General features: G+C 44.6%; 1 protein-coding gene across 1 annotated transcript in view; it reads left to right on the top strand.

The window, feature by feature from the left end:
* Positions 1 to 13317, top strand: part of adcy5 (adenylate cyclase 5) — a 142308-nt gene that overhangs the window by 97144 nt on the left and 31847 nt on the right. Inside the window, exons 4-7 of the mRNA XM_079518770.1 lie at positions 1134 to 1245; positions 3944 to 4071; positions 7412 to 7570; positions 8214 to 8355. Coding sequence (XP_079374896.1) covers positions 1134 to 1245; positions 3944 to 4071; positions 7412 to 7570; positions 8214 to 8355 — 541 coding nt within the window. The remainder of the gene's footprint in view (positions 1 to 1133; positions 1246 to 3943; positions 4072 to 7411; positions 7571 to 8213; positions 8356 to 13317) is intronic.

Here is a 13317-nt window from a genome sequence, read left to right as displayed (position 1 = left end):
AACTGAGGGTCCTTGAAATTAAACGGGTTGAGAATCACTGCTAGAGCCGTACAAAATATTCTCGTATGGGGGGGTGCCTGGCATATCTTTTCAAATGGGGGTCTGCGGGATTATTAGTGTCAATTTGGGGGTGAAAAAGTTTGGGAACCACTGATCTAAGTAAACGGAACAATTGTGCACTCAAATCTGTAGTACACAAACCTGAACGGAGGAGATGACTTTGAGCGCCAGCAGGTCATGATTGAAGTGGTGGTGAACGGTGCCCCTAAACCATCTCGCCCCTCGATTTTCTCCGCCGACCTCACGCCGACCGCTCGGTCCGACGGTTCTTGTATTCTTTATTTTGTTTCACTGAGAATAAGGTTAGAAATAAGTTTAGGCTTAGGCATAGTTTTACTGGGGTTAAGTTTAGGTATAGGGTTAGGTTCAGGCCTAGTTTTTACTGAGGTTAAGGTTAGGAATAAGGTTAGGTTTAACCGCTTAGGCATAATTTACTTACAGTAGGTTACTTTAGGAATACCAGGCCACGCAGTTCCACCGGCTGTACGCCCGGGGCGAGTTGGTAAAGGGGCGAGTCGTTTGGTATTCGTGGTGAACAACAACACAAGCCTTTCATCAGCCAGCTTAGGCTCCTTGCCTGCCTGGGTCGGTCGTCCCCATCAGTGTCACGGTGTCAACCTGACACTCTCTCCAACAACAGCTAACTGTTGAGCACATTACTTGTCTAGCTGTCAGTCCACTCCCATTGTCTCGGCATCTTTCACAGGGAGAAACTGAAGTCACTGAGTCAGATGAGATCATCATCTGCCCATGTTTTGTTGCGCTCGGTGTGACTGAGGAGAGCGATGAATGTGCCCGCCCCGCCAACACAACCCTGCCAGCGGTATCGCTTTACACACCGTTCTCAGGAATAGATAGCTGACTATTCACACGCATGTATAGTTACTGTACTTGCATTGTAGCACATTGTTGTGCGTGCGTGCACACACACACACACACGCACACACCCACGCACGCACGCACACGTGCTCACACACACACACAAAACCTCCTAGTTTGACATGTCACATGCTACTTAAAGTACTTCTACTACTTCTCTCTCTCTCTCTCTCTCTCACTCTCTGTCCCTACAGTATCCTGTTTGCAGACATCGAGGGTTTCACCAGTCTGGCGTCCCAGTGCACGGCTCAGGAGCTGGTGATGACGCTCAACGAACTGTTTGCCCGCTTTGACAAGCTGGCTGCGGTGAGGATTCAAGCGTGCACGCACGCACGCACGCACGCACGCACGCACGCACGCACGCACACACACAAAATATTTTCATCAGATCATCTTTAATTAATGTTGTTCTTTAATAAAGTGATTCCTTTGCCTAAATAATGGTGTGCGGGCCCTACAGTACGCTAGTTTTTTATTCCTAGGATAGCTCAGGTTTAGGAGCGCTCGTTTTACCGCTCCGCCACATATTTTACTACCGCGGATTTTTTAATAGTTTTTGGATTAAGGTTGGTGAGGGGTACGTTAATAGTTTTTGGATTAAGGTTGGTGAGGGATGCGTTGCTCCCCTGCTTGCGGTTATGTTTAGGTTAGAGTTAGAGATAGGGTTAGTACTAGTCATAGAGTACTAGTAGGCATAAACACTTGTGTGCGGTCCAAAACACAGACCCAGCGCTTCCTACTCCACTGACAACCAATCACAGCGCTCCAAATTCCCTCCCATCATAGGAATAAAAAACTCGCCTACAGTACAGTACCTCCTTCCACCATTGCCTTATTGGCCCTCTGCCTGCCCTGCACCCCCCACTGTTGAAGTGCGTGTATATATATGCTCCGTTTAGAAATAGCACTCGTCCAGGAGACTTCTATCTAGTATCTATTATCTTCACTTCAGTGTCACAAATTACATAAGTAAGTATGTAAAGTAATATTGCTCTTAATTGGGCAGAAACCTTTTATCTCCATATTTTAAATTAACAGGTTAACCATTTTACGGCCATCTTTTTAGGCTAGACTAGCCTAAGTTTAAAGTGACCTTTGAACAGCCACTGCACCGACTGCTGACTTGCTTGTCATGAAAATCCACTTTAAAACGGTGTAATCGCCTGTAGTCGTAGTGTTGAAAAGTATTCCAAAGTGCCGACCACAACAACAGAACGGAGCAGGAAGCGCTCCGCACCGTTCCACCCCCTCCATTGTAATGAATATGGACTCAATTTCCCATAACCCTTTGCACGCCGGAGTGACGGACCTTTTTTGCGATGACGTCATCAAAACGCGTCTCATATCCCATCCTGTCTGGTGGATTGCCCGCATGACTTAAAACTGATAAAACGTGGATTAAACAATGAAAACATAACTCGGGCAACTGCACTACTTATTCATACTAACACTACAGTGTCACGCACAATCAGCAGATCTACAAACTCGAGCTATATTTGGACATACAAGGTTTCCGACAGCGACGATAAACACCTGGAAGCTGACATAATCATTGAATCTGCCATGGATGTGTCACAGCTGTTAAGTATACCTATTGCACGGTGTTATGACACCATGATTCAAAGTGGCACTGTCACTTTTACGTGAGCAGCTGAGCACAGACAGATGACCGTAACGGGGTCCGTTTGGTTCCATTTGTACACTCCCAGAGTTAAATTGGTTGAGAATCACTGCTGGAACCGTGATACAAATCTTCTCTTATCGGGGGGGGGGGGGGGGGGGGGGGGGTCTTCGGCATACTGTATCTTTTCAAATGGGGACGAATAAATGTCGATTTTAGGGGTCCTTGACATGACAAAACTTAGAGAACCACTGCTTTGAATCATCTCTGAAGAAGTGGGGCCCGGCAGACAAGCACAGCATACGACGTGAGTGTGCCAAGTCTGAGCAGACTGCCAAACATCCAATTACCACCTGCTTCCTTCCCGTACAGACCACCATAATGAATGAATGAATGAATTTTATTTGTATAGCACCTTTCCAAACATATAGTTACAAAGTGCTTTACAGACAGGTTATAAAACAGGAATCATAAAAACATCAAAACAACAAAAACATCAAGACATCAGAAACAATAAAATATGAAGAAAATAACAGGTCAATAAAACAATTAAAAACAATATTAGGAAAAACATTTGGCATATAGATGTGTTTTTAAAAGCGTTTTAAAAGAAGACACTGATTCTGCTAACCTAAGAGCCAGTGGTAGGGAGTTCCAAAGCAAAGGTGCCCGAGCCGCAAAGGCCCGGTCACCCCGAGTGACCAGACGTGTTGCTAGAGGAACTAGGAGGGCCTTATCCGCAGATCTGAGGCAGCGTACAGGGTTATGGGGTTTCAGCAAGTCTGCTATATAAATGGGAGCTAGACCATGTAGAGCTTTAAAAGTAATCAATAAAATCTTAAAATCAATTCTGTAGCTCACAGGGAGCCAGTGAAGGGTAGCTAAAATAGGTGTGATATGCTGGTCTCCTCGACACAGGACCAGAGACGAGGGCAATGGCTACACAAAAGAAGAAGAAGATGCATGACAAACAATGAGCTTTCATTTGCAATGACTGCCTGGTGCTTGAAGTCATTCACAAATCAGGCTGTGCTGTTTGTGTGTCCCTCAAGTGTTTTCTAATGAAATGCGTCCAAATTAACTCTCTTCTTTGAACTGACAAAAAATTACAAATCACAGCTGAACACAATAAGCACTTAATTGTGATAATTGGTACCACAAGAATAGAACTAATGATGCAAACCCGTGTGTGTGTGTGTGTGTGTGTGTGTGTGTGTGTGTGTGTGTGTGTGTGTGTGTGTGTGTGTGTGTGTGTGTGTGTGTGTGTGTGTGTGTGTGTGTGTGTGTGTGTGTGTGTGTGTGTGTGTGTGTGTGTGTGTGTGTGTGTGTGTGTGTGTGTGTGTGTGTGTGTGTGCGCTTCTTGGCTACACCTTGGCTTGGCAGGAGAACCACTGTCTACGGATCAAGATCTTGGGGGACTGCTACTACTGTGTGTCTGGGCTGCCCGAGGCGCGCGCTGACCACGCCCACTGCTGTGTGGAGATGGGCGTGGACATGATAGAGGCCATATCGTGAGTGTTAAACACAGCCTGCCTGCCTGCCTGCTGCACTCTTTTGTTTTTAATCAATACAAATATCTAACTATAAATGCGCCACGTCTCTGTCTGTGTGTGTGCGTGCGTGCATGTGTGTGTGTACGGTTGTAATGCACGTAACGCGAGAACCATTCGCCCCACCGACTTCAAATTTGACACACACGTTCCACACCCCCACAGGGAGTGCATTGCCCGGCCTTGAGTCGGTGGCATACACCGTTGTCCAGAAACACCACAAAAGGCTCTGGTCAGGCTCTGCCAGTGGACCTAATGAGCCCAATTCCCCTCACTTGTGCAATTTCCAGCCTCTGCCTCAGCCAATTGATTGCCATGGCAACCGCACTCCTGCCAATTGATTACTTAACCAGTCCACTTTTCACAGTTTGAACTCTTCAGGCACAGGCAGACAGACAGATACAGAGATCTCCATATACAGTATGGGCACTAAAGGGACACAGACAGATAGTTAAAACGGACAAGGGCTTTCTAAATTATGTTAATTCCAGTGAAGGTAGATGATACTTTAATGGAAAATGTATATTCACTGTGAAATGTAGGCACTTTCTTCATCAAATAGCTGTTATAGCTGCCTATAACTGCATTAAAAAAAGCCATATCATGAATGCAACATATGCATCGTAGTTCAAATAATTTGTTCACCGTTCAATGCTTCCGATGTCCTGATGTTGTTTTACTTAAGTAAAAGTATCAATACCTTATTGTAGAAATAGTACAAGTCCAAGTTTGGTATTCTAAATTTACTTAAAGTACAGTAAATGTACAAAAGTATTGGCATACGGTCCCATTTTCACAAGCTTTCAAATATATCCTTTGAAAGTAAGTGGTTTTGTAATAATAATCAAAATCTAACCAAAGTTTTAAAATAATTATAGTGGAGGAAAAAAGTACAATATTTGCCTTTGAGATGTAATGGAGTAGAAAAAAAATTGTTGAAAATTGGAAATACTCTAGTGAACTAAATATACCTCAAAATTGTACTAAAACTGTACAATACTTGACTTTCCACCAGTGCCTGTACGGAGTAGCAGCTGTTGTGTCTAACCTCCCGCTGCTCTCCCTTTCTGTTTTCAATAGCACTTGCTCATGTGTTTGAAATGACTTCATTTATTTTCTACCCTAAAAACCTTGCTTTTCCATGTACTTACTTTTAACCCATTCTGACCTGAGATCAGATTCTAAAAATGTCTTCTACATCCCGACAGTTTTCTGAAAAAGCTATGTTTCTGTCAGTGGTTCTTCGATTTTTCAAAAATAGCAGACCTACAAGCTCGTAGCGCGCCACTCGGTGGCGCGCTATGAGCTTGTAGATCTGCTATTTTTCAATAGCTAAAGCATAACATAATGCTAACACCAAAAGGGGATCCTGCCCAAAATGGGTTAATGGCAAAAAATAAAGTACGATCAAGCCCCGTTGTGGCGAAACGGGACCCCGGGGCTCTCTCTCTTGTGGACTAGTCACTAGATAAACAGAGGTGGTCTTCAGGGCACTGACTCGGGGGACGTTGTAATGAGATTAAGGTTACAGCATTGTCTAACTATGTGGCTTTTATCTAATCAGCAAGACCACACAAGGACACAGATGTCCCATGTCTTTCTCTCTGTCAGACTCTGGGCTGAGGAAAGAGGATCTCACTGACTATATGTGTTCTTGTTCGTGTGGGTGTCTGCACAGAGCATCGCCGTGGTTTTCAGCCAGTCTGTCCTCTCTCTGCATCTGTTTGTCTTTCTGATTATTTTATGATGTGATCCCATACCCGGTTGTTTGTCTAATAAGAAGTACTTCACTATTATCTGGACTTATTTTTGTTCATCTCCTGCAACACGAAACAGAAATGTTTATGCCTAATTCATACTCCGTGGGAGGCGTCGGTAGCCGAGTTGTTAAAGGTGTATTGAAATGAAAGAAACGTTTTTCACACTTTCAGACCATATCCGTGGTCATCATATGGGCATACCTAACAATGGATGTAAAAAAAATGGGCACATTCTCATTTTTGTGTGTTTTTATATCAAAAGTCCATAAAAATGTAAATGTAATTAAAACGAGAACGTCCTGCGTGATGACGTGTAGAGATACACATCAATAAAATCCAATAAAAATGAAGCTCACCCATTTGATTCCCATTGCTGCACGTCCGTCCAAACACAGCTGCTACTGATTACAGAAATACTCCGTTTTTAATCCAATTCAAGATGACATCCAGACAGTGTATTATTCATTTTAAACTTAATCATCACGCTAAATTATGTAAATAGGTTGTGTACAGGTTAGAAAAAAATCCCCTGGCTTTGCTGCCGACTCTCTGTCACTTTATAAACAAACCAATCTCCATGTGCGTGCATGAGACAGACCCATAGCCTGGAGGGATGCGATGCTCTGATTGGTTCAGAAACTAAGCCCCTGCCGTCTGAGGCTGAAACTTCAAAATAAAATGCCCAAAAAGCCATTTCACCACACCTTTAAAGGTGTAGTGAAATGAAAAATAAGTTTTTCACACTTTTAGACCATATCCGTGGTCATCATATGGGCATACCTAACAATGGATGCCAAAAAAATGGGAAAATTCTCATTTTGTGTGTGTTTTTATATCAAACCATAAAAATAAAAAAATATTTTTTATTACTTCCTGAAAACAAAAACGTTCTGCGTGATGACGTGTCGAGGCCCACATCGATAAAAGCCAATAAAAATGAAGCTCAGCCGTTTAATTCCCCATATGTGCGCATCCGTGCAGCACAGCTGCTATTGATTACAGAAATCCTCTGTTTTTATTCCCATTCAAGATAACATCCAGACAGTGTATTACTCGGTTTCAACTTAATCATCGCGCTAAAATATGTATCTGAAAACATTATAGGGTAGAAATAAGCCACATAACAGTAAACTGGTACAGCTGGCCGTCTATCTGATTTGTAAACAAACACACAGCATGCTGCTGCGTATAGCATAGCAACCGTCCCTAGCTAACGTCCCATCGCCTGAAGGGATGCAACGCTCTGATTGGTTCAGAAACTTCAGACCGGTGTTTCAACTTGAACCGTTTGAAACTTCAAAATAAAATGTCCACCATTTCCGTTGCACTGCACCTTTAAGGCACATAGGACATTGCCTCTGATGATACCTGACAGCGAGTCCCCCGGTTTGATTCCCTGGCTGGGCAGACCCTATACATACTCTCATATTCTCTCACCTTGTTTCCTTTCAATTGATCAAAATGTACACTACTCAGACATTATTGATGTATTTATTAAGAAATCCATTGTTTGTTTGTTTGACCTCTGTCTGGTATGGCAGGCTGGTGCGAGAGGTGATGGGCGTGAACGTGAACATGCGCGTGGGCATCCACAGTGGCAGGGTGCACTGCGGGGTGCTGGGACTCAGGAAGTGGCAGTTCGACGTCTGGTCCAACGACGTCACGCTAGCCAATCACATGGAGGCTGGGGGAAAGGCCGGGTATGTCTCTCGTCCAATTATACCATGATGTGTACCTCAAACTAACAAGCTGTGTATTACAATGTGTCCATATTGCACGTCTCACACCTTGAATGCACCATTAACCCATTTTGACCTGGGAACGATTCTACAAATGTCTTCTAAATCATGACAGTTTTCTGAAAAACCCTATGTTTCTATGTCAGTCGTTCTCAAACATTTTCATGTCAAGGACCCCCAAGATTATATGTAATTGGCCGCCGACCCCCATCTGAAAATATGTTTCCCCCCAGAAGCAAAGATTTGAGTTAAAAACGTTGGCTCTGAAATAATATATATTCAAAGATTTGCGCCACATTTTCACGATTTCACGATAGCAGACCTACAAGCTATGAGCTTGTAGATCTGCTATTTTTCAATAACTAAAGTATAACATAATGCTTAAAACACCAAAAGGGGTTCCCGCCCAAAATGGATTAAATAGAGACGAGGATTGAAAAGCTCAAGTGTGTGTGTGTGTGTGTGTGTGTGTGTGTGTGTGTGTGTGTGTGTGTGTGTGTGTGTGTGTGTGTGTGTGTGTGTGTGTGTGTGTGTGTGTGTGTGTGTGTGTGTGTGTGCGTGTGCGTGCGTGTGTGTGTGTGTGTGTGTGCGTGCGTGCGACCAGGCGTATCCACATCACCAAGGCCACTCTGAATTATCTGAATGGGGACTATGACGTGGAGCCTGGCGAGGGCGGAGAGAGGAATGGCTACCTGATGAAGCACAACATAGAAACCTACCTCATCGTGGGCTGCAGCCAGAAACGAGTATGCATTGCAGCCCTCCATTTGTCTCTTAGATATATAGATATAGATATGGTACTTTATTGTCAGTTCGCAACTGAAATATCTTGCTACCCCAGTGGCCTTGTAATGCAACACATATACAAACATTTGACATAACACAAAACAGAAAGGGAAATTCAATTACATACATAGAGACATAAGGGCACAGAGCAATGTCCACAGCTCAGGCTAGTCCTGGCCAAAGTCCTGATTGAGCCTCAAAGTCATGGACAAAGGACCTCTTCAGTCTGACCTTATTGTATGCTGTAACACCATATCTCATTCCTGAAGGCAGCTATACTATACTCTCCATACAAAACATGGCTAGTATTAGAGGTGTTATTCCTTGCTAACCTTAGGATGCTGTTATCATACGTGGATGTATATAGAGTCTCTGAAGTGGTTGTCCAACAGTCTGTACAAATGTTCAGTTGTTGCAGCAGTTGTGACTTTAGGGGTGCAGACAAACATCCATACCAGATGGTACTACAGTACTGAAGAACACTCATAATAACAGAAGTGGAAAAACAAACAAAAAATCCGTCTACTAGCACCAAAAGGATCTTAAACGGCGAAGGAAATAGATTCTTTGCTTTGTTTTCTTACACTCTGATTCAATCTGATCTTTCCATGACAAAAGATGGTCTATTACTACTCCTAGTATGAACATACCTGCATGGACTCGCACTTCTGACACCTCCTGTGCCACTCAATGCTCTTTTTGACTACAAAAGCTAAGAACCGTATCAGTATTTCCTTTCCATACTCATGCTCGGTTTCAGAAACCTAATCTGGGCCCTGTTCAGGTCGTAAAGTAGCCTTGCTTTAGTTTAGAGTCTTTGGTATGACCCGGCCGGGGATCGAACCCCGACCTCCCAGTCTCAGGGCGGACACTCTAACCACAAGGCCACTGAGCTGTTCAGGTCATACTAAGCCTAAATTATGGAACCTAGAGCTCAAAACCTATACATTCAGCCTTTTCTAAAATAGTTAAAAGCGCCAATCTGCAAGCTCACAATACTCAAAGTAAAGTATCTCAAAATTGCAGTACAGTACTCAAGTAAATGTATTAAGTTGCTTTTCACTACTGTCTAAATACTTAGTTTAGACTAGGGCATTAAGCAACTAGTCGACTAGTTTACTAGTCCACTAGTCGACCACTAGTCGACCTTGTTGGTACTAGTTGACTAGTTGATAATAAAAAAATAAAAAACAAATCCCGATTTTGTAGGCCTCAAGATCAGGTAGATTATAGTTATAGTCACCAATGTACACAGTTTTTAAATATGTATTTTTTTTTTTAAAAAGAAGAAATTAAACATAATAGGTGGTTAAACAACTAGTCGACTAGTAAACTAGGCAACTAGTCAACTAGTAAAAATGACTAGAAGTGAATGCCCTAGTTTAGACTAGTCATTGGTTAGACCAGTCATTAGTCCTACAACCTATCTCAAACCTTCACCCTTGTAGCGATTAGCTATCGCACCCTCGCACACCCACGCACACGCACCCACTCACACCTAACCCTAACCTCCCACGGGGGAGCACACCTAAACCATAACCCTCTCCCAACCCTTAACGCACCCCTCACCAACCTTAATCCGGTCGTTTTAACGCACCCCTCACCAACCTTAATCCGGTCGTTTTAACGCACCCCTCACCAACCTTAATCCGGTCGTTTTAACGCACCCCTCACCAACCTTAATCCGGTCATTTTAACGCACCCCTCACCAACCTTAATCCGGTCGTTTTAACGCACCCCTCACCAACCTTAATCCGGTCGTTTTAACGCACCGCTCACCAACCTTAATCCGGTCGTTTTAACGCACCCCTCACCAACCTTAATCCGGTCGTTTTAACGCACCCCTCACCAACCTTAATCCGGTCGTTTTAACGCACCCCTCACCAACCTTAATCCGGTCGTTTTAACGCACCCCTCACCAAACTTAATCCGGTCGTTTTAACACACCCCTCACCGACCTTAATACGGTCGTTTTAACGCACCCCTCACCAACCTTAATCCGGTCGTTTTAACGCACCCCTCACCAAACTTAATCCGGTCGTTTTAACGCACCCCTCACCGACCTTAATCCGGTCGTTTTAACGCACCCCTCACCAACCTTAATCCGGTCGTCTTAACGCACCCCTCACCAACCTTAATCCGGTCGTTTTAACACACCCCTCACCAACCTTAATCTGGTCGTTTTAACGCACCCCTCACCAAACTTAATCCGGTCGTCTTAACGCACCCCTCACCAACCTTAATCCGGTCGTTTTAACGCACCCCTCACCAACCTTAATCCGGTCGTCTTAACGCACCCCTCACCAACCTTAATCCGGTCGTTTTAACGCACCCCTCACCAACCTTAATCCGGTCGTTTTAACGCACCCCTCACCAACCTTAATCCGGTCGTTTTAACGCACCACTCACCAACCTTAATCCGGTCGTTTTAACGCACCCCTCAACAACCTTAATCCGGTCGTTTTAACGCACCCCTCAACAACCTTAATCCGGACGTTTTAACTCACCCCTGACCAACCTTAATCCGGTCGTTGTAACGCACCCCTCACCAACCTTAATCCGGTCGTTTTAACGCACCGCTCACCAACCTTAATCCGGTCGTTTTAACGCACCCCTCAACAACCTTAATCCGGTCGTTTTAACGCACCCCTCACCAACCTTAATCCGGTCGTTTTAACGCACCGCTCACCAACCTTAATCCGGTCGTTTTAACGCACCGCTCACCAACCTTAATCCGGTCGTTTTAACGCACCGCTCACCAAACTTAATCCGGTCGTTTTAACGCACCCCTCACCAAACTTAATCCGGTCGTCTTAACGCACCGCTCACCAACCTTAATCCGGTCGTTTTAACGCACCCCTCACCAACCTTAATCCGGTCGTCTTAACGCACCCCTCACCAACCTTAATCCGGTCGTCTTAACGCACCCCTCACCAACCTTAATCCGGTCGTCTTAACGCACCGCTCACCAAACGTAATCCGGTCGTTTTAACGCACCCCTCAACAACCTTAATCCGGTCGTTTTAACGCACCGCTCACCAACCTTAATCCGGTCGTTTTAACGCACCCCTCACCAACCTTAATCCGGTCGTTTTAACGCACCGCTCACCAACCTTAATCCGGTCGTTTTAACGCACCGCTCACCAACCTTAATCCGGTCGTTTTAACGCACCCCTCACCAACCTTAATCCGGTCGTCTTAACGCACCCCTCACCAACCTTAATCCGGTCGTCTTAACGCACCCCTCACCAACCTTAATCCGGTCGTCATAACGCACCCCTCACCAACCTTAATCCGGTCGTCTTAACGCACCCCTCACCAACCTTAATCCGGTCGTTTTAACGCACCCCTCACCAACCTTAATCCAGTCGTTTTAACGCACCCCTCACCAACCTTAATCCGGTCGTTTTAACGCACCCCTCACCAACCTTAATCCGGTCGTCTTAACGCACCCCTCACCAACCTTAATCCGGTCGTCTTAACGCACCCCTCACCGACCTTAATCCGGTCGTTTTAACGCACCCCTCACCGACCTTAATCCGGTCGTTTAAACGCACCCCTCACCGACCTTAATCCGGTCGTTTTAACGCACCCCTCACCGACCTTAATCCGGTCGTTTTAACGCACCCCTCACCGACCTTAATCCGGTCGTTTTAACGCACCCCTCACCAACCTTAATCCGGTCGTTTTAACGCACCCCTCACCAACCTTAATCCGGTCGTTTTAACGCACCCCTCACCAACCTTAATCCGGTCGTTTTAACGCACCCCTCACCAAACTTAATCCGGTCGTTTTAACGCACCCCTCACCAACCTTAATCCGGTCGTTTTAACGCACCCCTCACCAACCTTAATCCGGTCGTTTTAACGCACCCCTCACCAACCTTAATCCGGTCGTCTTAACGCACCCCTCACCAACCTTAATCCGGTCGTTTTAACACACCCCTCACCAACCTTAATCCGGTCGTTTTAACGCACCCCTCACCAACCTTAATCCGGTCGTTTTAACACACCCCTCACCAACCTTAATCCGGTCGTTTTAACGCACCCCTCACCAACCTTAATCCGGTCGTCTTAACGCACCCCTGACCAACCTTAATCCGGTCAACCAACCTAAACTAAGTATGCTGGGCTGAAGCCAGCAGTATAGATTTGCTGTGCATGTCAATGTATATTATTTTCTTTGGCAATGCTTCTTGGGCTTAGTAGAAGTGGCTGCGGGTGTGAGGCAAGAAATCAATAAGCTAATGTTGCCCTGTTATACTTTGATACAAACCATCATACAGTGTTTTATCGGCAACATTAAATCCAACCACCAGTGTGCCATTAACCCATTTTGACCTGAGATCAGATTCTAAAAATGTCTTCTACATCCTGACAGTTTTCTGAAAAAGCAGTGGTTCTTCGATTTTTCAAAAATAGCAGACCTACAAGCTCATAGCGGTGGCGCGCTATGAGCTTGTAGATCTGCTATTTTTCAACATCTAAAGCATAACATAATGTTTAGTTAAAACACCAATATAGCAATAGCTAAAGCATAACATAATGCTAACACCAAAAGGGGTTCCCGCCCAAAATGGGTTAACCCATTCAGGCCTGACGTCGAAATTTAAAAAAAAGTTTTCTAAATCATGACAATTTTTGGAAAGATTTGAGGCACATTTTAACGATTTTTCAAAAATAGCAGACCTACAAGTTCATAGCGCGCCACTCGGTGGCGCGCTATGAGCTTGTAGATCTGCTATTTTTCAATAGCTAAATTATAACAATGTTTAAAACACCAAAACGGGTTCCCGCCCCAAAATGGGTTAATGGTTAATGTGGTTAAACGCTAACGTGACATGGATGCGTTCCAGGTCTCAATGGGTTAATGGCAGAGCCATATTTCATGACGCCAACAGGCCCATATATCCTTATTTCATA

Source organism: Electrona antarctica, assembly GCF_951216825.1.
Source record: "Electrona antarctica genome assembly, chromosome: 13".
NCBI lineage: Eukaryota > Metazoa > Chordata > Actinopteri > Myctophiformes > Myctophidae > Electrona > Electrona antarctica.
The sequence above is the reverse complement of the archived record's forward strand: the minus strand, read 5'-3'. Positions and strand labels throughout refer to the sequence as shown.